We start from the raw sequence: 27670 nt of genomic DNA, 5'->3' as shown, positions 1-27670 counted from the left end.
AGTACAGCTACTTCTTATCAAGTTCTTAAATCTGCTAAATGATCAACATTACTAAGTGAATAACTGACTAATCATATATATGTGTGTGTACATATATGTATATATATTGTCATATATATCATACTATGTATATAATTATATATAATTTACCAGTTTACAAAAATAGTTAATGAATAAACTCTCTCAAGAAATAAATAATTTGAAACTATAAAATGCTTAAGGCTAATTATATTTTTAAAAGAAGAAACTAATGTCGATGTCTAAAACAAAATATCACCTGACTAACCCTGAAAAACCCAATAGCTTGACCCTACAGAACAGACTGTGTTAGCAATCTATTTACCCACCTGTAATTTATCTTGTAATTCCTTATTGTGTAAGGTAAGAGAAGCAACTTTTGCTTGCAGTAGGACAAGAAGATCTTGTTGGTCAGCTTCAGAACTTATATCCAATAAGCTATCAGCACCTTGGAAAAGAGACAGGCAATTTTAAATAATATTTAAAAAATTAAACTGTTATTTCTCTGACCTCTTACAAACTCACTCTCTACTCAATCCAGTTCTTCTTCTTAGTCCAGATTATGAATGAAAGCCCCCTGCAGCTGGATAGATGAATAGCAATTCTCAGGTACTGGGGTTTCCTTACTGGTGTTTCCCTAGCACATATACTAGGTACCTGGATACAAATAAGCACATCTGAAAACTGATGGATTTGGTCACACATTTTCCGTTCACTTAACAAGTGCCACACCTTGGTTGTTTTTTGTTCCTCCCATGCCTAATACATCCTATTCTGTGAATCCTTCTAGAAAGATCTCTGGAATCTGGTTCACTTCTTTTTTTTTTTTTTTTTTTTTCGCGGTACGTGGGCCTCTCACTGTTGTTGCCTTTCCCGTTGCGGAGCACAGGCTCCGGATGCGCAGGCTCAGTGGCCATGGCTCACGGGCCCAGCCGCTCCGCGGCATGTGGGATCTTCCCGGACCGGGGCACGAACCCGTGTCTCCTGCATCAGCAGGCGGACTCTCAACCACTGTGCCACCAGGGAAGCCCTGGTTCACTTCTTATTCCGACATCCATCACTCTAGTTCAAACTTCATCACCATACTTGGTTACTCTACAAAATGGCTTCCTAACAAATCTCTCTCTCTCCTCCAGTGAAAAGGTAGCCTGTACCAACATCACTGTCAGACTAATCTTCCTAAAACATAGTTTGATAGGGTCATTCCTTTGGTTCAAGTGCTTTAATTGCTCTCCCTCTAAAAATAACCTCCAAATTCCTTCATCTGGATTAAGGCCTCTAGGATCTGGCTCCAATCTTTTTTTCAGGTTTATAACTCCTGATGTTTTTCTCTAGTATCCCATTTTCATCAGATTCAACGCTTCTATCACATCCTCTATATTCTCAACACAAGGCTGCTTCTTTAATTCTTCATCTATATGACTGCCCTTGTAGCATCTCTTTGGCTAGATAACTCTTAGCATCCTTCAAGACTCATGGCAAACTCTGCCTCTTCCTTAAAGCATTCTCTGACCACCCCAGCATGAAACAGGCTTCTCTGAATCCCACAGTAAACACTGTTGGTAAACCAGAACTATTTGAGATTCTGCTGATTATCATGCTGAAGTAACATTTAAAGCTATGCTACTCAAAGTTCTCATTGAGGCAAGACAAGAAACGTCCTCCAGAATGTCACTCAATGTACTGCTTCCTTCGTCCAGAAAGTCTTCCTATGGAAAAAAAAAATTGTCAGGTGGACGAAACAGTGTGCTTGGCTGGATGACTTTCTGCTCTAAACTCCTTAGTTATTTTAGACTGGAAACAGTTTAGAGACCACACTCTGAAAAGCACTGACCCAAATTTCTACTGTTATTTAAAAATTTTCTCAAGCTATTTAATGCAAGGATGAAAACTTTAATCTTAATTTGGAAGGATACAAAAATGACATTTCTTCATAGAAATGCTTACTAATCATGTCTGGTGCCTAAACCACAGCTTTATGCGTGTTCTTGACAAAGAGTCTGGCCAGCTTGGAATGAACCAGGGGATTGGGAGCATGAAGGTAATTCTAAGCAACAAAAATTACTTCTAAGCCATGATGGATGGCTTTGAAAGTATACAATGTAACAACTGTTCAGTTATATTAACATTGTTCTCTGCCAGGAATATTTCTTAATATTTCTAAATTCTGTAAGTTAAGGGCTCCAAACACATATGAAATACATAACAGACTAAGAAACTGAATGCTGGAGCAAAAAGGGGCCTTTGAAGTAATCTACTCTACATTTCAAATTGATTCTGCATATACCGTCCTAATTCTTAGAGGATAAAGCGACAGGATGGACTCGATACAATGAATTAAACCATGTCTTGGTGAAGACAATATGATAGTGTATGATTTCATTAACACTCTTTGTATGTGTCTTTTATTTATTTATTTTTTTTAAAAAAAATTTTTATTTTTATTTTTGTGGTACGCGGGCCTCTCGCTGTTGTGGCCTCTCCCGCTGCGGAGCACAGGCTCCAGACGCGCAGGCCCAGTGGCTGTGGCTCACGGGCCGCGGCATGTGGGATCTTCCCGGACCAGGGCACGAACCCGTATCCCCTGCATCGGCAGGCGGACTCCCAACCACTGCGCCACCAGGGAAGCCCTATATGTGTCTTTTAAAAATCAAAAGTAGAAAAGTTAGATTGTGGCAGCCGTGGAGGAGCTCACTTGGCTCTCCCTTCAAGAAATAACCTGCTGCTCAGTTTGTAAGGAGGGCCGCTAGCTGGCCGCTTACAGCCTATGGACCTCATCTCAAAACAATGTTTTAAAATGCATAAAATAATCTGGGACGAAGAGAGAGAGTGGCATGGACATATATACACTATCAAATGTAAAACAGATAGCTAGTGGGAAGTAGCACATAGCACAGGGAGATCAGCTGATGCTTTGTGACCACCTAGAGGGGTGGGATAGGGAGGGTGGGAGGGAGACGCAAGAGGGAGGAGATATGGGGATATATGTATATGTACAGATGATTCACTTTGTTATAAAGCAGAAACTAACACACCATTGTAAAGCAATTATACTCCAATAAAGATGTTAAAAAAAATAGAATGTACAGGTTACAGTAATTGGCGACCTTCTTTGTAACACACCAAATAACAAGATCTGGAAGCAGGTCTAATAACTGCCATAATTTCTAGCAGAGATACTGTAAATGATCTATCAAGGTACCGGTAAGAACAGTGAGGGGATATGATATTATCTGTGAATTTTCTTGGTGTCAGAATCACTGATCTGCTAATACCACTGGGGCTTATTACCTATATTCATAACTGAAGGAAGTGCTAATGCTAAATTAGGAACAGATGAAAACAGAGACATACTTCACACCCAAGCTCAGGGACTCCTTAATCTAGGTGAAGGCCCCCTGAAGTCGAGAATGCCAGGCTGCGCACTGTGGGCAGTCTTAGGGTGGCACCCTGGGTTCTCCAACTTCCCCAGACAGGGTACCCCTGCTTGGCCTTTGCTCTCTTAGAGGATCAGGAAATAGAGATCGGTCAAGGGAACAGAAATGCCCCTTCATCTTACCCGTAGTACTGTCACTTAGTCTGTCTTTGTTTTCCCGTATAGAACTGATCTCAGCCTGCTGGAACACAAAAATGACTTAAAAGAATATTCCTGAATGGAACACTCTACAAAAGAATCAAGCAAATTTTCCTCCTTGAGTTTATACAAGTTGGTGCTATCCTACTAGAAAAACAGAAAATCTCCAGGAAAGAAGATATTTTAAAATACAATAAACGTGACAGTTATCTCCTGAGGTGCAATTTTTACTTAGAGGTTCCAGAAGGTATATTCTCAAAATATTTTTCAGAAATTTCAGTAAGTATATTACAAATATCTTTGAAGATTATAATAAAATTACATAATAGCTAATTTAGTGGGCTATGTGCTAAAGCTTGAGATGGTGAAAACTACTTTCATAACAGAGTCAAAAGAAGTTTTACTTATCTGGGTAATACATTAAAATACATTAGAAGCACTTTTCAGCTTTATCATTTCATAAATTAACTATTAATATATTATTATTAATTATTTTTAAGGGAAATGGTAGTAAATGAGACCTGTCACAGAAAATAAAGGTAATTTTATAAGGGAATTAAAAATTCTTATGGCTGTGGACTGACAATCCTTTAAAGATTTCCTCTAAACCTGCATCCCTGAATATCTCTGTCCATTCATATATTGCAAAAATTCTTTACCTTCAAAGCCAGATTCTCATTCCAAAACAATACAGTCATGTGCCAGAAATTGCCATGTTTTATCTAGATGAGCCGCAGACCATGATAAGAGAGAGAATTGTTCAGCAAAGGGACTTTTGTAAAGGCTCAATTGCTAAAAATGAAGTGGCTCATTTTTGGCAAGTGCTTCTCATAAAAAAAGCTGTATTTTCACTTAAAAAATAAATGCTTATTTTTATTTTTCAACTGTATTAAGGTAAACTACATCCATTGGAAGCTTACAATTTGAGGAGTTTTGACAGATACACACCCAAGGAACCACCACTATAATCAAGATCCAGAATATTCCCATTACCTCTAAAAGTTTCCTCATGCCTCATCACAGCCAATCCCTGCCATTCCCAGGCAACCACTACTCTCCTTTTTGCATTTTCTAGAATTCCTATAAATGGAATGTCATAGGGGATGAATTTCTTTGAGCCTGGCTTCTTTCATTCAGCATGACGGTTTTCAGATGCATCCATCATGCTGCTTGGCCAGCACTTCATCCTCTTTTATGGCTGAGTAATATTTCATTATATGTATGTATCTCATTATCTTTATCCATTCATTTGTTGGAGGACATATGGATCGTTTCTAGGTTGGGGATATTTGAATAAAGATGCTATAAACATTAGTGTATATGATTTTTTGAGACATATATTTTAATTTCTCTTGGGTTAACATCTATGAGTGAATGGCTAGATCATATGTTAGGTATGTTGAACTTTTCAAGAAACTGTCAAATGGTTTTCCAAAGTAGTTGTATCATTTTACATCCTACCCACAGAGTATGAGACTTCTAACTCTTCCACATCATCACCAACAATTTGTATTTTTAATCTTTTTAAACTTTAGCTATTCTAAATTGTGTCCTCTTTATCTTTTTGTGATTTTTTTTAAAGAAATAAAAGTCTTTTTACACTCTATTTCTGAAAAACATAATTTGTGATATTATTCTTTGGAACGCATTGCCTCCTTTGAGCCATAATCATATTAGAAGATACTAGGGTGGTAATTATAAGAGCATAACTTCCTTTCCTTGCCTTGTATTTTAATAAAATCTAGTTAAAGCAAGGGAAATGATAGGCTGATAGAATCTTTTCCACATCAATGTGCATCCAAGTTAAAAGAAAATTCATTTTTAGTAATTCTTAGAAGTGAGAAAAGAATAAACAATTATGCCATTGAGATTTCATTTTAACAATTATAAATTTTACTTTCTTTCCAAGTACAATTTCCTAGTGATTGTTAGGTAAACAGATGTTAAATTGAAATACCATCCCATTCCTTAAAATACTTTCCAGTCTAGAGAATCAGGTGGAATAAGACCTAATGGATTTTCTAAAATTCTAAAATAAATACATATTACTTTCATAGTCAGTAAAAAGTTTAATTAAAAATATACAATTACTTCTTAGTAAGACATCAGAGAATAAACCATTTCTTTCTTTTTGATTAGTATTATAGCAACTCAATTTGGTAAGATGACTGGTGATCTTAAAGTCTTATCTTTGTCCTTTTTTAATGAAGAAAATTAAATATTAGCTAACAAATATAATTGATTCATGCTACTCTTTTTGTATGGAGCCCATGCTAGGAAAAATAATCAAAGGGTGCTTTATGATGAAAAGGTTGAACCAATGACTGAGCAATATATTGTTGTATAACTTAAATCAAATCTATTATGTATCTTAAAATTCAATAAGTTGGACACAGAAAGGAAATACCTTGAAGGGTGGTTCAGCAAAAAATACTGATTCCTTTCCTGAAAGTGGTGTTGAAGTTATTGATCTTGGGGAAGATACATCACTCAACTAAAAAAACAAAATGAAAACCATCAATAAAGAGTCCTTTTTCAAAGTCTTCTACAGTGCCAAAGAATTAGCCTATTTAACCAATGCAAATAAATCTAACAATAATTATCCTTAGTTTCAATTAATCTAAGGGTAACATATTTTCAGTGTAATTCAGCTGCCTCAAATACTTTTTGAAAGTTTGCCCAGTAGAATTAACTACGGAACTTCACTAGAATTAACGTTAAAAATTTATAAAACTTCTATTGCAGATTGAGAATATTATTAATGAATATGCTAACGTATTTAACATTACTTACTGGATGAGATATTCTGCTCAAATATTTGATATGGATTATTCTTTTTATGGCCTATGATTCTTTTAATAACAAACCCTGGCCTGTTTTTATTTACCATTTCATAGATATTCAAGCTTCCTCCTCTATTCAGTCATCACTATAAGCTCAGAAATGAAAGCTGTTTTTTAATCTTAGTCAACCTTAAGTGTAATAGGAAAGGCAAATGTATTTTAACAACGTTTAACAAACCAACTAAAATTCATTTTCAACCAACGCCTCACCAGCTACACATTCTCCCCCACTTTACTAGAGCTGTTAATACGAGCTCTGAAAATAGACTGAGCTCAGTATCTTGAGGGAAAAGTTCCTGTCATAGATTTTAAGAATTTTGAGGTTTTTAAAAAAGATACTGTTCAATTCTTCAGTTTTGAAATAAGAATCAACATTATTTCCATACTAACAATCAAAATTCTTCATACCACTATTTGTAATTTAAAACCACTACAGAAAATTTCAAATGTGCATTTAAGGGTCAATTTAAAAACAGTTCTTTCTGGCCTAAACACAAAATGACAAAATTATGGCTTTGTTGTTATATGTTTGTTCATTGTTGTTTTTCTTTTATTTTTACCTGGGTAGGACTGATAGGAGGTGGTGGAGCTTTGCGTTTTTTTGGAGTTCCACTTCTCTCTGAGCTTATTTTAGAGACTTGATCATGCTGGAAGTTGTCACAGTCCAAAGAATGGAGGTGGGTTAGTTAGGTTAGTAAAGTCTGAGTAAATAGCTTCATCAAACAAATGAGAAAAACCTCAACAGTTCATGCATTTCTTACTTTATCAAGATCTGAAATCTGCTACCAACATAAAAATGAGTAATACGCATGCTCCAAGTTTTCTTCTAGCAGCCCATGCTTTAAAGCAAGAAAATAAAAAACACAAGACAAAACCAGATTAAGTTGGTATGGAGAACTGGGAAAGTAGAGAATAAGGGGTTGTTTACCACAACTTCGAACCCAGAATACATTCATAGTCTAGCTTCCATCTTAATGCAAAGCAGTGGTATTTCCCCGACCTTTTCATTACTTGCAGTCCTTTTCTTAAAGAATATACAGTTGACCCTCCATATCCACAGGTTTCACACCCAGATTCAACCATCTGCATATCCCAGAATTGCAGATACAGAGAGCCAACTGTATCACACTATTTTATATAAGGGACTTGAGCTTCTGCAGATTTTGTTATTCCCTGCAGATACCAAGAAATGACCATAAATATGGGAAAAAAGGGAGAACGTCATCTCTGAAGGTTATGGATAAATATAACACAACTGGTACAAAATAAATTCAGTATCAAGTATTTGCTGATTATGATAATTTTTTCAACAACCTTGATGTATAAATAAATAAAATAGCCAAATATATCTCTCATTAATAAACAGCAGTGACTATGTTTTTAGGAAAAACTCCAAAGTAACAGGGTAAACTTCTCAATTGCTATCTGTGTAAAATGAATGACATTTTAGAAAAGCTCTAATTAAAATAAAAGAAAATGCTAAATCTCTTACTTTCATTAACTAACACAGCTATGGACAGAGTTCTATAATTCCTGTAATATTACAAGTAGTTAAAATACTGTTGTTCTCAGAGTTAAAATCACATCAAACCTTTTCACACCAGTAGGAAATATTAGTATATTTCAGAAAAAGATGAATATATAAGTAGCAAGTTTAAAGTTACATGCTTTGGAAATAGGATAAATCATTAAGAAAATATTTACCACCTTACAATGAATAATTTATTCCAAAGATATTTTACTCCTTCAGTAGTTTCAGCATAGTCTTTATCACTTTCCTAATGGTCCACAGAGTGGTTTAATTAGAACATGTTCAAACTCCCCCAGGCAATGATGAAAAAGAATCTCCATCCCCAAAGATAAATACCTGCTTTGGTTTTGTTGGTGTCTTTAAATCTATAGAAGAAAAGTGAGGGAAAAAAAAAACAAACTATAAGATCCATAATGACTCATATCCACTTTGGGTGGTGGGGTATATAAACACACACACACCCCCGTACACACAACATACACAATATTCAACAATTTTTCTCCAGAAATATATTTAAAAGAATAATAAAATATATTGCACAAATTCCTTTAACCTTTGGGGAAAATGGAGTGGATAAATTTAAAACAACACTGGCTATTTTCTTTCACATACCAGCATCCTGAGAGATTTTTGATAATAGAAGGCTTTGAATTCCTGCATTTTCTGAGAGTTTGGAATAATGTAAGGCATTGTGTCCAAGAGAATCTACAAGGTTTAGGTCTGCACCCTTTTTAATTAAGGCTTCCACAAGGTTAGAGCTGCCAATCTCACAAGCCAGCATGAGAGCAGTTCTAAAGAATGAGGAGACAAAAAATTAGTACACAAAATGTGAAAACTTTTTGCTGAGAAATCATTTCATTTGTCTTAAAAACAGAGGAAAAAAGACTAAGTGCAGTTAAACCTGTACTATACTTAATTTTCTAGGAAATTCAAAATGGAATGCTATCAAAATAAAATTGGGTTGCTGTTTTATAAAACTTCAGATTAAATCAGAACATTAAATATTAGGTCAAATAACATAGATATAACCTTCTAAATAGGATGGAATTTAATACAATTGGCACAAATCTTGCCTTATTTTCAAATCAAGTTTTTTAAAGAACCTATAACATTATTAAGACTGTTTTTAAAAAACAACCAATATATTTACTTTTATTTTGCAGGAAAAGGCAAAGGAAACGGCCTTTAGCCTATTAAATGCTAAAATGCATACATTTTAGCATTTAATAATCTCATCACAGACACAGTCAGCAATGATGTTCCCAGAGGTCTGGGGAAAAATTTTTTTAAGTCAAAACAGATTCTTAATTATCCAAAAAGGCAGAGATCAGTAAAAGAAAGAAATTAAAACTGCTTTAAAACAAATAATCCAAAATACAGCTTTGATATTTTGAAAGCTTCTCAGAATGTGGATATCACTGAAATAACATGCTTTCTAATTCTGTGGTACCTTCCATTTTTGTCTCTGGAATTTACATCTGCTCCATGATCCAGGAGAAAGCGACAGACCTCACTGTGGCCATTTTGTACTGCAAGAAGCAGTGCTATATTCCCATCCTAGGAGACAAATTCAGATTAAGATTTTAAGTTAGATGCCAAATGCCGGAACTGCAAAGGTCCTTATTCCTCCTACATTTATTCCTGACTTGTTCTGCTGGTCTTACATTTGGCCCACCGAAGTAGTCTGCCCCCTAATAGGCCAACGTCACACCGTAACACTACCCTTGTTATGGAATCCCACTGACTGCGGGCTTTTCCTCAGGAGTTCTTCTCTCGGGCTGCTTGTTGCCTCGACTATGATGTGAGAGAGAGTGGAACGCAAAGTAGGTAAAGGCTTGAGGCAAGTATATACCATGTTTATTGAGAAATGGTTCTCCATGGTTCTGGAGAAATGAAGGGTTGTTTCCGTATGGCATCAGTAGGCCCCACTGCTCTCTAAGCAGTTTCTTCTAAGTGAACTACACATATCCTAGTATCCTGCCATGCCACCACTGTCTTCTCAGAAAGCATACCCTTTCATAATCTTACTAGGTATCGAAACATATGTTAAGAGTTATTTGTTCATTACTGACACATGACTAGATAAAGGGACTGATGGAAAGAATGATTTGTTTAATATGTTATAACAATTGGCAATTCCTTCAGAAAAATGAATTAGATCCCAACTCATACAAACTATGTAAAATGGATTAATAATCTCAACATTACAGTACGAAACGAACGAAAAAAAATACTAGAAGAATTTATAGGTGACAATTTCCATAATCTTAGTTTGAAGTGGGGTCTGACTCAAATTATGTAAACCATAAAGACAGGCTTTTATTCTGCTCTTTGCCTTGAACATACCCCACAAATGGGGTGGACAGTAATTTTAAGGTAGACGTATTCAAATAGGCAAAGGAAAAAAAAAAGTTACAATATATCCAATTATTTTAACATGGGGATATTTAAAAATACAATTGCTGTTTAAGGATTAAGTATCCACTCAAAGTCAAACTTCAGAATTTCTAGAAAATTATCTCTGTGAAGTTATAATACTTTCTGGTTATAAAGTACCGAGATTCAGGGAGCGTGAATTTATTTACAGATTCTAAATGCTCACTTCGCAATGTCCCCATCAGGTATAACTTACACATGTCAAGTCCCATGCTACAGCAGGAAATTTAACCCTATAATCAGGAGCAATAGGCATGTCAGTTGATTCTCAAAATAGCCCAGCAAGGTCAAAATCGGCTACAAGTGGTCTTTAAAACTGGAAAACCCTAGTACCAAAGGTAATATATGGGGTGCAAAAAGAAAATAATAGAACTTCTATTTAGACTTATTTTTTATTTATAAAAACCAAGAGGGCTTCCCTGGTGGCGCAGTGGTTGAGAGTCCGCCGGCCGATGCACGGGACACGGGTTCGTGCCCCGGTCCGGGAAGATGCCACATGCCGCGGAGCGGCTGGGCCCGTGAGCCATGGCCGCTGAGCCTGCGCATCCGGAGCCTGTGCTCCGCAACGGGAGAGGCCACAGCAGTGAGAGGCCCGCGTACCACAAAAAAAAAAAAAAAAAAAAAAAAAAAAAAAATCAAGAAATTAAGCCTTATTAGTATTTAGGTTGATGGTAAGCCACGTGTCTATCCTTAGCTTAGAAACAAACACAGGAAGTGCGTGCTGCAAAACGTTTTATTAACGGTTTAAGGACCAACGGGGATAATACCTAAATCTGTTTTGCACAAGAGGATCTAGGTCGGAAAGCAACAGACTTTTACCAAATGCTTGGGTCTCTAAAGCCTTCGTGACTCCCAGAAGCAGCCCATGATGCTCTAGAAACCAGTGTCCATCTGTACCTCTAGTGCACCTGGTACTTACCAAATCCTTGAGGTTTACGGGGCTTTTGTGCTCGCAAAGAACCTGCACAGCTTGAAGGCAGCCCTGTGCAGCTGAGAGAAGGAAGACACAGAAACCACAGCCAATCACAAAGCTACTCTCACGGCCAGGGGCATCAAACACTTCTATGAAGGAAAAGTTCACCTTCCACCCAGTTTGCATATGTTGAAGAGAAATGATGTCAGAATCGATAAGTAGGTGGTGTTTTAAATTACTGTTTAATTTCAGCTTCATCCAAACCTAAAGGCAGTGCTTGCCAGTTTTTGCCTTTAGGCAAACCTTTGGTTTAGCTTTTCGTGGGACTTAGCTTTTCCACAAGGAGCACTAAAAGAAATTTGCAAATCTCATCATCCTGGACTTCAGTACCAATGTTTCCTCACTTGAAACTGTGTGACACATAGTAATACCAAATGTTGATAAATAAAACTGATAGATGTTCCTTTTGATCCCCAAGTAAAAATAATCTGTATCACACATTACCTGAAATCTACAAATGCTCATGAATATCTCTTAAACAAGAACCTCACGTTAATTAAAATATAAAAACCAGGACAATCTTTACTAGTTGTTTGGCGGGCGACTGACGAATTCTAGCTTGTATTCCTCCGTAAAACCCTACACAATTTGCAAACTGAGGAAAATGGGAATGATGACAGAAAACGACATCAGGAATAACAATGGCAAGGTTAATGGCTTAAATAAGGAAAACGAACACTTACTGTTTCTCATGGCAGAAGAAGACAAATAAGAGAATGAAAATTACCTGCATAATGTAAAGCTGTTTTCCCAGAGCTGTCGATACTTTCGGCTGGGCATTTAGACTGTAAGACAAAAATCAATAAATACGTATAGTATAATTCAGTTCTATTCGGTCCATCCTTTCCCTGCAAGGTATGATGCAACTTCCTAAGAAAAGAATACTAAACATGAATAAGTCCCAAATGTTGTGCTCCAGGGCCCCAGGGTCTCATGGGGAGGGAGACTCATTTCCAAGTAATAATGACACAGGTGAACCATCACCTCTTGGCTGCTCTGGCCGTCCCCTCTCTCTTCCATCAACTCTGTCGCCAACAGATCATCTCCACCAGCAAACGAACATGCTCTAGGATTTCTCATCTTGATCCCCACCTTTCCCCCCGTTTCCTGCCCTAATTCTCTATCCGCCGTCACAAAACCAACTTCCTGTTAAGAACTGTCCCACACAAGCCATGTTTCCTTGTCTCCCATTTATTCCTGGACTCACTGCGGTCGGGCGTCTGCCCTCAAGACTCCACAAGGGATGGTCCTGACCCAAGCGGCCAGCCACCTTCGTGTTTCCAACGACGGCAAACATGCTTGCCCTCCTCTTACCAACCTCTCCCCGGTAATCCACTCCCTCTTCTCCAAACGCCCTCTCCTCTCAGCCCCTAGAGCCCTGCCTGGCCCATCGGATCTCTCGGTTTCCCCCCCACTGCTCTGGCCACGCCTGCCCCTTTAGCCAAACATAAAACTGTGGGGCTCCAGGGTGTTCTTTCTCTAAGCAGCTCTCTCCCTCGGTAATCTCATCCACACCCATGGCTCGAAATCCCATCTAGAAGCTAATGCCTCCCGAGTGTATATCTTAACGGTGACAACACTACTATGTACGTATTGGCTATTAGTATGTGCCGGGTACTGTTCAAAGAATTGTTTTACAAGGCTCTTGACAATCCTAGTTAGATACTGTTATTACCCCCATTTACAGATGAGGAAACTGAGGTACAAAGAAGTTAGTAATCTGCTCGGGTCACAGTAAGTGGCAGAGCCAGGATTCAAAGCCAGACAGGCTGGGCTACAGCCAGTGTTCATATCTATACACAGCAGATGGCATCTCTGAGCCCCCGGCTTGACAACCCACAGCCTATTTCACATTTCTGCCTGATGTCTGAAACGCAGCACAGCCAACACTTCTGGTTTCTCCTCCCCGACACGCAGCCTGATCCTCCCGAGCCGTCCCTGTCTCTGTTAACAGCGCTATCATGGGTCTAGTCGCTGAGCCAGAAACCCCTGAGTCATCCTCGATTTCTTCTCCTCTTCCTCCTGCCACGTCTAACCTACCACCACGTCCTGTCAGTTCTGTCCCCAAAACACACCCCGATCTACTCTCCTCTCTTTCTCCATTGTGACCACCTGGTCTGAGCCAACCCCTGCTCACCTGGAGAGCCTTGACGGCCACCTGGCTGTCCTCAGTTCTTTAGTCAATTCTCTATACAAAGAGAGTGAACTTCTAAACTGTCAGTGTTGCTCTTTACTTCAAAGTCCTCCATAGTTCCACACTGTACTTTGAGGAACCACTGTCTGACCGTCGTGACACACAAGGCTGCAGCCTGGGCCCTTCTTTTCTTCTTTTTTTTGGTGGCCTCCCTGCACAGCACGCGGAATCCCTGACCAGAGATTACCCACACCCCCTGCAGTGGAAGCGCAGAGTCTCAACCACTGGACCCCCAGGGAAGTCCCCTGGGCCCTTCTTTCTTTCTGCTCATTCGCTTTGCCCCCAGCCCACCCACTGGCTTTCTTTCCTCCCCGGCTAGTTAGTGACTTTCCTACCTCAGGCCTTTTGTACTTGCTGTTCTGTCTGCTTGGAATGCTCTCCCCTTGGCTCTCTGCACCAGCTGAGTTCTCAGCTTAAGTATCACCTCCTCCCCGGGGCCTTCCTGCATCCCCCCTCACTCCCCTCTCACAATACTCTGTTAGTTTTCTTCTCAGTGGTGAGCAGTCAGTCATGTGTATTTCTGTCTTCGTGTACCAGATGGCAAGCTCCAGCAGGATAGGGGCTGCTCTGTGAGTAAATACTCACTGCTTGACAGAGTGCATGGTGCCCAGAGACCACTTGCTACAAGAGAGAGTGGGGGAGAGTTCATTTGAAGACTCCCCCAAGGCTCTCTTTGTGCCCATTGCCTTAAGGAGGTGCAACTTTGAAATGGTAGCCACTGGAGAAGGGAAGTCTCTCTCCAGCAGACAGATAGTAAGAGCAAAAGGCCGGAGAGAGAGGGCGCAGGGTGAGGGGTGGCACGAGATGGCAGCGGCCCCATCACGGAGGGCGTGGGTCACCCAGATGAGGAGTGAAGCGGTTACCAGAGGGGTGCAGGACCCAAGGTAAGCAGCCCATTAGGAGGCCGTCAAAGGCTCCACTTTGAACAACTATCCAGAAAGAGGAACAGAATTCAGACAATTTGCAGAGAGCAGGCAATGGTGGAAATGTTTGTCTACCCTTCAGTGGTAAGAAGAATAGAGATCACGTTACAGCTTACCATGTTTTGGCCTAATTTTAGAACAGCACAAGGAACTGTTTAAAGGCTTCAAAGATTCCAGGGAAAAACCAATCCATTTGCATAACCCGATATAAAATTACATTAGAGGCTAGAATATCTGGTCCTTGCCCATGAGGATTTCCAGCTTGTCAAGTTCATTCTTCCTTCAAATCAGAGCCAGATGCAAAGTCTGGATAGCCAAGCCAGGATGGGAATGGAGATTTAAAATACAAATAAGTTAAACAAAAATTTAAGGTTAGGACCATGGGTGTGGAGGCGGGGAAGAAAAGTTCTCTTGTAACTGTCTTTAGAGAGGAGCCTCAGAATAAAAATCACCATCATCATCACATCACAGATGCTGATCTATGTTTCTTGAATTTCATTTCAAAGACCTGTTAAGGTTAAGCGTCGCTGGCACTGGTGGTAGCTTGCATCAGGTAATGCAAGACAAGAAGCTGTGTGATCAAGAGACCAGGACAAGTTGAAGAATGCGCCCATATTGCTGCATTAGAATCGCAAAGCCCAATTAAAGCAAGATGCTGGGTCCCAAACAACAATGCTCAGGAAGGCCAAGACAACAGACATTACTCCAAACACATATTTGATTAACAGCTCTGTGCTGTTCCTGACAACAGCCAGCTTGCATTTTGACTGGCAACGGCTGGAAGTTACTGTAACAAACTGCTATTGGGATTTCAATATCTTTCCAAATATTCATCCTGAAAGATATAGGGAAGTCACCCCCTAAGCAATCATTATAAACTTCCTGGCAAGCTTATCACACCAGGGAGTTGACCTAAAATTATAAAGAAGAATAAAACCAAGAACCTGAACAAAGACTAAGAAGCAAAGGCTCATCAAGTTACATACAAGGAAACAGTGGTTGAAATTTTGTTTATCAAGAAAAGCTGCATTCTACTAATGATTGAGAGAGAATAAATACTAGGATACTGGAGACCCTGTATCATAAGGATCTCCAACAGCATGAAAAATTTTTTTCAAGCTATGTAAAGGGTACAAGTTCTTCCAATACCAAAAAAAGCTGAATAAAGCGGAGAAAAGGGCTGGATCCCAGGAAGACACTCCAAATTTTTATTAGGATCCTCTTCTCTACCAGCGCAACTGCTATGGAAATAATCTTCTCCTTGGCTGTAATGAAGCTTCTTAGGAAACCCAGCTTCTGGGATCATATTTGAAGGAGTATGTGTGTATGTGTTTGCTCTTTCACACGCAAGGTTACTTTCAAATTTTAAAAATGACACATTTATAATTTTCTGTTGTTCCACTTTACCTGAAGGAGCTTCTTGATGCATTCATGGTGGCTGTTCTTGGCTGCAAGGTGCAAAGCACTGTGTCCTAAATGGATTAAGAAAATATTTTTTTAAAATCTTTTATCTCTGTAATGAAGACAACTATGAGGAAATAAATTGTTCTCCAACAAAGACGGAATTGTTACTCTTGAGAATGAGGCCTCAACTTCTTCTCTGCAAAGTTCAGTGTGACAGAAGTGGGGAGAACACAGAGCAGCCTGTCCCCTGGATAACGTTCAGAGTCCATGCCAGCTGCTGTCCCCTTGGGGTACAATCAAGCTCTGGGCTAGAAGCTTGCGTTGGACTCCTGGTATGCACCTTGGAAGTTCTGCTTTCAGCTGTCAGCACGGGTGCCAGACACCCCACGTCCATAACAGTCACACCAGGCCACGACTGCCACTGGCCTCGGAACCCAGCAAAGGCAGCCAGCAGGGAGCACACCAAACACCCAACGAAACCCCACTTCCGCCTCTCGTTTCTCCCTCCCCTAAAAGTGCTCCAGTTCTGTATGGAAATTACCTGGAATTCAGATGTCCCAAGTTCTTACATGGAAGAAGGAAAAGGGTTATAAAAACAACACGCTAGCAAAGTAGCATCTCTTCGCACTCCCTTCACAGAACATTACAACGTGAGACTCTCTGACCTTTCTGTGGACAGGCTGCTTTAGGAAATTTTAAGGCTATACCCAGGCCCCTCCCTGCTACCACCGAATGGGCCTATAGAGTTTCTATGGAAGAGGGGCTAAGAGGCAGCCCTACTAGACCAGTAGGTTCCCACCCCAGGGCTCTGGCAAATTACTCTTTGCTTGGCCTGGACCCTCCTCCTCTAAGATAACCACCCGGCTTGCCCTCTTACCTCCCTTGGATGCCACCGAAACACGGTCTTCCGGATGAGACCTTTCCTGACCTCACCACTTAAAATTCCAGTTCCTTCCCCACTCCTTTTATCCCTACTTCCTGCTTCATTCTTTTATCCTTCATAGCACCCAGCATCTTCAACTCTCCCTTTCCACCCCACTCCTCTCTCTCCCTACACACATACACACACACACACACACACACACACACACTCTCTCTCTCTCTCTCTCTCTCTCTCTCCGATGTTTAACTGCTCTTCTTTCCCCACTAGAATATAAACTTTATATCCCAAGAGCCTGCAGCACTGCTGGCACATAATAGGCTCTCGATACACATCTATTAATTTGAATTAGAGGGTATGTCCACTACACATGTCTGCAGAGGGGTATTTGGAGGGAGGGAACCAAAGTTACCACTGCCAGCCAACCCAATACACCTAGGAAACTCCTAAATCCTGCATTTGTAAACCGTTTGACCGAGATACCCCCAATGTAACACCTGTAAGCAACCCACACTTTGCAACAGGCTTAAAGCATGTTTCTCAGCCTTACTGCTCTTGACATTTGAAGCTGTGGAAGGTGGTCCTATGTACTATAGGATGGTGAGTAGCATCTCTGGCCTCTACCCACTGGACGTCCAGTTGGGACAATCAGAAATGTCCCCAGACATCTCCAAATATCCCCTGGATGGGTTGGAATCACCCCCGGTTGAGAACCCCTGGCTTAGAGGAACAGCTTCTTTTATATGGTGGTCCAGCCTCCAAATACCATTTCTCCTTTCTGAATTAGTCTTTATAATAACACTGACCAGAAATCCACTAATTATTAGGTTATCACATGGCTAGGAAATACCATATTTAAAATTAGAGGGTTTTAGGACCACAGTGAGCTGCACAAAAGCATGTGTGAGGTCAAAAGATCAGATTCCTTCTTTTCTGAGTAGCTGCACAGAGATTTTCTGGGTATGTGTGAGGGGAGTTAATTGGTGGGGGTAGAACACTGAGGCAAGGAATCCTTTGACCTCCTCCCAAATGGATGAGGATGAGGAAGGTCAGGAGATGAGGGACTGAGACCCTTGGAAGCAGGAAGACAAAGATCTTCTCTTCCCCTTCCTCCTTTTACCGCAGGAGACCCCCCTCCTTTCAGGATGTAAACACATAGTAGTGAGTTCAGTTACATTATGCGTTAAATAGGTTTTGGTGGGTTAGCCTGGCCCTCAACCTTTTTTTATCTTTTTTTGCGGTACGCGGACCTCTCACTGCTGTGGCCTCTCCCGTTGCGGAGCACAGGCTCCAGACGCGCAGGCTCAGCGGCCATGGCTCACGGGCCCAGCCGCTCCGCGGCATGTGGGATCTTCCCGGACCGGGGCACGAACCCGCATCCCCTGAATCTACAGGAGGCCTCTCAACCACTGCGCCACCAGGGAAGCCCCTCCACCATCATTTACACCAGTGTTTCTAAGGACAAGCACATTCTGTGTTTTAAACAAATGCCTTACAGATGAACTTCGGGAACCCATCCTGATTGTAAGTAGAAGACTGTTTATGTCGTGTGTGCAATGCCTCAACTATTGTCTACGCTGTGGACGAAAGCTCTTCTACATAAATAGCACCCACTGGAAAAAGGCACAGTTCTGCAAAGACAAGAAGGTAGGGAGATTTAAACAATTCATCATAAAATAAATAACAGGCTTTTATTTTTCACTCCAAGTGTTCTAGTCATACCTGGAAGTAAGCGCTGTGTTTCTAGAGAAACAAAATTTTCTTATTCCTTGGCCCTGTGAGGTGTTTTCCTAACCAGGAGCACAAAAGCATTTTTCACTTAAAAGTCTCAAAATTCAAATGATGCATCATTCCCTGGACAACATTACACTGGAGTGAGATGTCTCTCACTGCTACCATTAAAACAAAATTCTCTTTCCAAATGCAAAATTTTCTGGAGAGAATATATTATATTAGTGACAGAACCTCACTGCAACGAGCCAGTGCATAAGTCTGGCTCCCACTCAGCTGTGGATCTGTCTGGAATATCAGGAAGCAACTTCCCTATAGGAAAATAACAGGGCAACCCTAAATCAAGTGCATCTCAGCAGAACTCTGTAAGCGAACAGACAGGGCTATTTATAAGTCAAGAGTCGTGGGCTATTCCAGGTGGTTTAAGAATCCTGTTATTGAAAGAGTCTAAGATGGATGACCTAGCCATTGTAGCCATGAACACCATCCTCCAACCTACCTCAGACAACAACCATTTATTCAGTGATTTAAGATCACTGCTGAAACAGAGAAGAACTCACTCGTAGAGTGGAGGAACTACTGATGGGGCTGAGAACAGTCTTCAAGTGTAGGTGACAAATTTTTAAACCGATGAGGTCATAAGACACAAAGACATGACGAACAAGCACCAAAAGGCTGAAGTTTGAGAAATTATCGTTCCAGATTATAATATGGAGACATTTAGAAAAAGAAAGAGAATTAAATGATACTCGACTAGATAAGGTTTAAAATATCTATTTAAGAACCAGAGTTTCAGAATGCTGTCTATAAACAATAAAAGTATAAATTAATTTGCTTCTTATTTACAACTTCAAATATATTTAAACAACACTGTTCTTAGAAATGCTTATCTTTACATGAAGTTTTTAATCATTGAAGCATAAGTCTATTCACCTAGTTATAGTTCCGGGGGCGAGATCAGGGTATAAAAGATGTATTTCCTTTTTTAAATTTTATTTATTAAAAAGAATAGATACATGTATAGTATAACTGAATCACTTTGCTGTACACCTGAAACTAACACAACATGGTTAATCAACTATACCCTAATATAAAAGTTAAAAAAAGAAAACCCCACAACACTGTAAATCAACTATATTTCAATACAAAATAATTTTTTTAAAATTTGTTTTTTTAATTGAAGTATAGTTGATTTGCAATGTTGTGTTAGTTTCTGGTGTACAGCAAAGTGATTCAGTTTTATACAAACACACATACATATATAGAGATTTCTAATAACCATTCTTACTATTAAATAGAGTTTTGAATTATCCCTTAATCTCCACAAAGCAGATTTGCATATTGTTTTATATAGAATCAAAAGATTTTTTTTGTGTGTGGGTATATCATCTGAAATATTTTCATGGCCAGGTTATGCTGAGCACTGTATATCGTTGGCCCTCTTGACATCCCATACACATGCGTGAACAACAAATAAAAGACTATAAATCACACAATCGTTTTTTGGTTTGCCTTTTATCCAAATGAAAATATGAAATACACTTAGTGGGCTATACTTTGCAATTAACATTTTAAGTGACCCACTCTCTCAAGTGCCTGAATTTTAAGATGAATAATACTGTCTGTGTCTTCACACAGTGTCATATGTGAGTGGGATTAGGGGCAAATGGAATGGAGGGCCACCCAGAAATCCAAACAAAAGCTCCAGCACCTGAAACCCTAGAAAAGAGTAAGGGTTCTCAAGTGCCCCACTCCTGAGACCTCTGTGCATTATGGTATCTCCATACTTCAGTTCTCACTTTCCTAAGCCTCTCTTCTTCTATGAGAAAAGAAGTCTTGTGTGCAAAGGAATCAGGGAAAATTTAAGATATGGGAGTGTGACAGAAACTGCACATCATCCTTCAATCTATTTCCACCTCCTTCTACAGCAAAACCTTCTACATTTTTTTTTTTTTTTTTTTTTTTTTTTGCGGTACGCGGGCCTCTCACTGCTGTGGCCTCTCCCGTTGCGGAGCACAGGCTCCGGAAGCACAGGCTCAGCAGCCATGGCTCACGGGCCCAGCCGCTCCGCGGCACGCGGGATCTTCCCGGACCGGGGCACGAACCCGCGTCCCCTGCATCGGCAGGCGGACTCTCAACCACTGCGCCACCAGGGAAGCCCAAAACCTTCTACATTTTTAATTGGATAATTTGCTGCCCAGAATTCCCAGCTTCCCTTAAAGCCAGGTGTGGCCACAGATCACTCTGTGGGCTGGGCTTGCCCTCCTGCCCACTGTGACTGTGATGCAGACTCAGGGGGAGGCATCCTGGGCCATCAGGACCAAGGCAACACCCTGGATGGTAGAGCAACAGGTGTCTGGGTCCCTGGGTGAGGAGCCAAGCTGCCATACCAATTTGGGACTTTCAACTGAGAGACAGAAATGTCTATCTTGTTTAAGCCACTGGATCTCACCGTGTCAAATGCATACGCTTGCTAATAAAGGGAGTCTGAAAGCTCATGCTTTAGGTGAGCACTGATAAGAAACAGAAGATTCTTTGGTCTTCTTCAATCTTCTGTAAATGCTCTGTTTAATCCAATCTCATCCTCCCAGGTGCTAACTGCAGCCATAAAAAAGAAAAAAAAAAAAAAAAAAAGCCCAGAAATCTGGGAGAAGTGGTTTCTAAAGAAACAGACAGAAATGCCACTTCCTACATCAGTGAAGAACAAGAGCAAACAAAGCAACGAGAGGTGCTGGACAATTACACAGGCCCCGTTCAGAGTCAGCGCTAGGAGTTTAGGTGTGGACTTTCCCAGCTGATTGCTATATATACGCCTACGGCGTTGTTTGGCAAACAGGCAATAAGGAATGGGGGGAACGCCCCCAAACCAAAAACATGAGTCATAAGCTTCTGCCAGTTTCAGAGTTTCTTTTTCTGATTTGTACTATGAGAGTATCTGGCTTGGTGATGATCACAGTTTTTTGTTTTTTTTTTAAGATGTGAAACCTCTGCAAAAGCCTAATGTGTGAAAGAGAATAAAGGTGATGTGGATGAAGTGGCAAATATCATCATAAAATAGAAGCCAAAGGCAGTGAGCACTCACTGTGTGCTGGGCGCTTCGATACCCACACGTATCATCTCACCTAAGCCTCAAAGGCCATCTAAAATGATTATTGAGATGTACTGTACTATACCCAAGGCCTTATCTTCTGACAGTGTTCTGCTCCTAAGATTGTTTGTAAAGCGCTTATGAAAAGTCTCTGGTCAGGGGCTTCCCTGGCCTAACAGTGGTTGAGAATCCACCTGCCAGTTCAGGGGACACGGGTTCGAGCCCTGGTCTGGGAGGATCCCACATGCCGCGGAGCAGCTGAGCCCGTGCGCCACAACTACTGAGCCCGCGCTCTAGAGCCCGTGCTCCGCAACGGGAGAAGCCACCGCAATGAGAAGCCTGCGCACTGCAACGAAGAGTAGCCCCCGCTCTCCACAACTAGAGAAAGCCCGCGCACAGGAACGAAGACCCAATGCAGCTAAAAATAAAAATAAAATAAAAATAATTTTTTTAAAAAAAAGTCTCTGGTCGGACTTCGAAGCATTTTATGTGGAAGGACAGTTGATAAAGAAATAGATGCTAAAAACCCTTTGTTTCTGAACTTAAATCCAATCACCAGTTTAAAATCATCTTGTAGAACTTGTGGATAAAAGGAATTAAAAAGGTCAGTGTAATGATATATTTTGAAAGCAGGTTTTTTTCAGAAACTCTATAGGGCAGTTGGATTTATGGTAACAGATTTTCATACGAGTTCTCAGTGGCTCTTGGGATTGAAGACGACTATATCTTAATAATAATACGGCAATACTTCAGGTAGGTTTACTGAAAAGACAGCACCTAGGAGAGCGGAGCCACTTCATTCATTCATTCGTCAAACGTTTTGGGCAAATGACGACCACTAAAGCACAGTGACTAATGTCCTTGTCCTTGCCTTGGATTCTGATACGTATTCTTGAGAGGGAGAGATGGGACTGGGTGATATAGCCGACAGGAAGGATGTGAGCAGTAAAGGCCATCACATTTATCTGGTTCATTGTAACAGAAAAAAGTTTGAGAAGTGTTGTTCTACATAACACAACAGACTCTCTATGCACTTTTATCCATGCCGCTTTTCCTTCTTTTGTTCCTGTGTTCTCTTCGCATGTTTTCAAGAAATCACAAGAAGTCAGTGCCTCACTCAGACTAAAGTAAAACAGTAAGCCCAAGGACCAGAGTGCTGACCTCATTGTTAAAAACGTCAGGCAAGGGGGAAGTGACCGGCAGCTCTGAGACATTTCCAACTCAGGGGATGTTTGGATGATGTTCTGGGGCTACAAAGTGCTGTGGATTCTACCAGTTTCTATCAGAGTTGAAAGAAACGGGCTGTGGCAGTTCCCACTGACCAGCCCAGAGAAGCATCCAGGATGGGTCTGCAGTGTCCCCTCCAGCTTCTTTTTTTTTTTTTGGCCACGCCTTGCAGCACGTGGGATCTGAGTTCCCCGACCAGCGGAGGAACCCATGCTCCCTGCACTGGAAGCGCAGTCTTAACCACTGGACCGCCAGGGAAGTCCTCCCCTCCAGCTTCTTGGAGGGCACTGTCATCTCAGCTGGCAAGAGAGAGGGAACTGTGCTGGGGTGTCCAGGGCTCTCACTGCCCGATCCCCCAGGCTCTCAGAAACTGAGTGAGGGCTCTGGTAGTAAATACAAACTCTACCCACGTGGTGTTAGATGGCCACAAACACTACGCTTCTTAAAAGCTTTTAGTGCAGAAAATGATCATGGTAATCTTATTTTTTTAAAGGCAGGATTTAGAGTTTATTATATAATGTGATCTCAACTATGTAAAAATGTGCCAGGAAAATCTGGTAGGAAATATAGCTAAACAGTAAAATTTTTTTCTTCTTGGAGTAGAAGCACTCGTTATCTTCTTGGTAGTTTTCTGTATTTCCCAAATTTTCTACAATGAGCATGTATTAAAGAAACATTTTTTCCCTTTAATAAGAATATGGGGGAGAGATGTTTGGTTATGATGGAAATAACCAGATTCCTGTCTAATCTATTTTTTAACATCAAATGCAGTTAAACAAAACTGTATTACAGCTCAAATACATTCACTCTAAGAAAATTCTTCTAGATTATGATTTTCTTAGAGAAGAAACCCTGTCTACTTAAGAGGACATATGTTTCATCAAGGGGACTGTAGCCTCTCATACTGCTCTAAGTGTATGTGGCACAATTTTAAAGGTAGTAACAATAAACTTTAAAAACAAAATAACTGGGTCTTGGGACTAAAGATGATTTCAATTAGCAACATAAATTAGTGTTTCCTTCAAGGTGGTCACTTAGGGAAACCATTCTTTCTTCTATTGGTGTTGCCATTTCTCAAAATACTTTTCTGGAGCTTTCTGTGACACTGCTCAGGAAAATCATTTGGTTACTTCAATCACTCACTATTTTTGACCAAAAATGGTTTTACCAGGTTGACACTTCATTGACCTGACTTGACTTCAAGTGGCTCTTGGCCTGTCCTAAAAAAAACGAATCTATTCTCAAAGAATAAAGGTTCCCCAACACTGAGATTATGTCTTTTTAATGCCACAGCCTTTATGAAAACAATTCCAAAACACAAGTTTTCCAGCCATATTTTGAAATAATTATATTTTCACAATACCTGAATGACTAATCTGCCCCCAAGATGACTAGTCTGGCGTGTCAGTGTTTTGGGGAAGGGAAAGTAATCCATTACAGATGAATGAAAAGCCTAAATAAAGACTATGGAATAGACTGATTTTATATTCCAGTAAAAACCACCAAAAGCCTATTAGAAGACAGATTTTCAAGTACAATATAGAAATGAAAAGCCATCAGTAGCTGCTTTGATGTTTTGGTGTGGCCAACAGGGGCAGAATCCCAGGCTGGAGACCCCAGGGGCTCCTTCCTGTAAAACAACGTTCATAAAAGACAAGACTACACTTCCTCTTCTATTTGCCTTGATCATCATTTAACAACACTGGCTTCACATTAGAATCACCTGGGAGCTTTACAAAAAATACCAATTGGCTGGAAACGTTCGGGCAATGGAATTTGAATTTCAGAAGGTAGAGCTCGGGTAAATATGTGTGTGTGGGGTCGTGCACATGCGGGCACTGTTTATTCTTTTCTTTCCTCTCCTGTCCCCCCTTCTCTCCCTCCCTTCCTCCCCTCCAGTTCCCAGGTGATTCAGATACACTAAACCACAGTAAGGGGTGCAGACCATGGGCAGCTGGTCCACATTAGGATCCTGGCTTCTGTCCACAGAGCTCTACTCAGCTAGTTGACAAAATGAGCGCCTACACAATCCACTCCATTCAGCACTTCATACCATGATTCATAAAAACAAAAATTAGGGGCTTCCCTGGTGGCGCAGTGGTTGAGAATCCGCCTGCCGATGCAGGAGACACGGGTTCGTGCCCTGGTCCGGGAAGATCCCACATGCCGCGGAGCAACTAAGCCCGTGAGCCATGGCCGCTAGGCCTGTGCGTCCGGAGCCTGTGCCCCGCAACGGGAGAGGCCACAACAGTGAGAGGCCCGCATACCGCAAAAAAAAAAAAAAAAAAAAAAAAAAAAAAAAAAAGGGAAAGGTGCTTGGTCCATACAAGTAATCTTAGAAAATAAAATTTTTAAATGGAGGATAAAAAGCATACAGTCTCTAGTTGACTAACCACATATAAGATGAAGACACCTGTAAAGGCATGAATAACGAAACCATGTCAGATCCTGGTCAATGGAGTAGACTCTATGTTCTTCTTTTGGCTTATCTGTATAGATTGTAAATTTTCCACAATGAATATGTATCACCTTTGTGATACCTACTTTCCTGCTGGCCTGTTGACTTAAGAGAAAAAGACTACATACCGGCAGTGTCTTGGGCTGTCACATCCACGCCATGTGTAACCATGACCCTGAGGCATTCCACGTGTCCTTTTGTAGCAGCAAGATGAAAACTGGAAAAGAGGTAACATAATCTCCTGAAGATTTCCACTCTTCAGAGTTCATCTCTGACCATGTTTTTGCCTCTTTGTGTACACTTTCTCTCACTTAAGCTCCACAACCAGCTTGTGAGTAGGTATTATTTATCAACCTGATTTTAAAGAGGAGGAAACGGAGGCTCAAAGAAGTCTGATAATTTGCTCATTGACACTTTTTATTAAGTAACGGATTAGGAGATAGATCTTAGGTCTTCCAACATAAAGACAAAGCTTGAATAAAAGTAAGACACAACTACATTCCTTGTCCCTTTAGGAAAGAATGGCCAGAGTCCCAACTAGATCGGATTCCTAAATTATAAGTAACTTATCAACTTTTTTCTGCTGTCTAGTGTTTTCACCAAAGCCATTATTTTTAAGTAATACACTCTATGAAGGGAAATTTGTCTAAGTCAAACAATGGTCAAGGTTCTTGAACAGCATCAAGGTCAAATCCATTGTTGTGTTCTAGCTGAATAACAACAGTTGTACACAACTTTTAAGTGGCTAATGTGTGTCAACTACTCATTTTAATACATTATCTCTTTTCATTCTCATAAAAGCCTTTTGAGGTGAGTCCTAACACCGTCTCCATTGGATGGCAGGTGTCTACACTCAGTCAGGTGCAAACAGCATTAAAGAAAGCCCACAAATGCACCCATCATCCGCGCAGATCCCGGAGTAAAGTGCACTTCTGCAGGCAGAAGGAAAGCACAGTTCCACTGGGCATTCAGGCCCAGAGGCTGAGAAGGCAAAAACCCCAGGAAGGTCTCCACTGCAGAGGTCTTCCCTCTTCACAGCCTCCTTCCTATAGAAGGAGGTTAAGGAGCCTCCCAGCTTTCCTCCTCCCTCAGTTCTATCTTAGGGACTTAACTTCTCAAGATACTTGCCATGCAGCACCTTGGTGTCTGTACCTCTGAATTAATACCCAGGCAATATTTTTTCATAGGACAGGACCTGTCACTGGGGCCCAGGGTCACACTCAACTAGCAAATCCAAGAGCTAAACCGATTCAAACCCAAGTCAGCCTGACCCAGCACCTCTGCTCTGGAGAGCCAGGCTGAGTAAAGGTGGGCAGGTCAGCAATTGGGGATAGGTCAGTCCCGGTTGCAAATCAGCCATACATCAGCTATGTATCTTTGGGAAGTCAGTTTAACCTCTCTGAGCCTAAATTTCCTCCACAGTAAAATGTGGGGATTGACTCAGATGATATCTGATGGTCCCTCTGGCTCTAACATTCTTTAAAATGATAAATTAAAGCTTACCTGGCTCTGGTCACACCAACTATTTCTGCATTTGTGCAGCAGTTTATGTGTAATGTTTCTTTACAGTCAAAATCCACTCTGTAGGTGATTACACATTACGGTGAAACTCTGATCATCTGGAATGACTTGGGAACGTGGTGACTTGTTTAAATGGAATTCCTGATTAAATACGGCTTAACCCGAAGAACCTCCCTACAAGGCACTACAATAATACCTCTGTTTTCAGCATCGTTGGGGTAACTTAACTTGACAGTAAGTGAAGTTCATCTTTAAGCAGTGAACTGTTCAATCATAGTGGAAGGTTTCTAAAATCTCCCCAGTTTTAGTAACAGCATATGTTACATAATTAAATTGCTCTTGACATGATATCACCATTAAGAGGCTCAATTATTGAACTCTGCTTTCAAGGCTATGAATCTAAATGCCCTGCATTATTAAGCTCTAATATTTAATTAATATTTATCTTCTTTTCTTAATATTTATGTGTTTGCTTCTAAGCTATTCATTCTGCTATCTCCTATGACCGGGGAGAACCCAATCAAAATGATCTGGACAGCCATATCTTTTGCTAAAGATCAAAGTATCGGGATTAGTAATTAACACACTCACACGCATGCGTACGTGCGCACACACACACAAAACGTAAAAGTATGTAGAGATTCAGAAGTTCTGATTGAAGTTTAACATATATAAAGAAAGCCACACGTACCGTAATTGTATAGCCTGCTAAAACTTCACAAATGGAACGTGCCCCTTTTACTTTGATACTGAAGAAACAGAACTTGGCCAGAGACCCCAAATCCCTCCTCGTATCTCCTGCTAGCAACCCAGAAGCTCTTCAATGTGCCCCTTTGAGCTACTAACCCTCTTCCCCCTGTAATATTTAT

At 40.6% G+C, this 27670-nt stretch overlaps 1 protein-coding gene across 8 annotated transcripts in view; it reads right to left on the bottom strand.

Annotated features, from left to right (window-relative positions):
* RAI14 (retinoic acid induced 14) overlaps window positions 1-27670 on the bottom strand; it is a 152000-nt gene that overhangs the window by 9562 nt on the left and 114768 nt on the right. Inside the window, exons 4-14 of one of the 8 annotated variants that reach the window (XM_059063226.2) lie at window positions 25409-25497; window positions 15900-15964; window positions 12103-12160; window positions 11322-11392; window positions 9417-9523; window positions 8579-8757; window positions 8303-8331; window positions 6996-7082; window positions 6000-6086; window positions 3578-3635; window positions 348-466 (exon numbers count right to left, since the gene is read on the bottom strand). In XM_059063226.2, the coding sequence (XP_058919209.1) occupies window positions 348-466; window positions 3578-3635; window positions 6000-6086; window positions 6996-7082; window positions 8303-8331; window positions 8579-8757; window positions 9417-9523; window positions 11322-11392; window positions 12103-12160; window positions 15900-15964; window positions 25409-25497 (949 nt within the window). The remainder of the gene's footprint in view (window positions 1-347; window positions 467-3577; window positions 3636-5999; window positions 6087-6995; window positions 7083-8302; window positions 8332-8578; window positions 8758-9416; window positions 9524-11321; window positions 11393-12102; window positions 12161-15899; window positions 15965-25408; window positions 25498-27670) is intronic. The other 7 variants (XM_059063227.2, XM_059063229.2, XM_059063228.2 and 4 more) reach the window with 7 other exon arrangements.

This window comes from Kogia breviceps, chromosome 4 (assembly GCF_026419965.1).
Source record: "Kogia breviceps isolate mKogBre1 chromosome 4, mKogBre1 haplotype 1, whole genome shotgun sequence".
NCBI classification, from domain to species: domain Eukaryota; kingdom Metazoa; phylum Chordata; class Mammalia; order Artiodactyla; family Physeteridae; genus Kogia; species Kogia breviceps.
The sequence above is the reverse complement of the archived record's forward strand: the minus strand, read 5'-3'. Positions and strand labels throughout refer to the sequence as shown.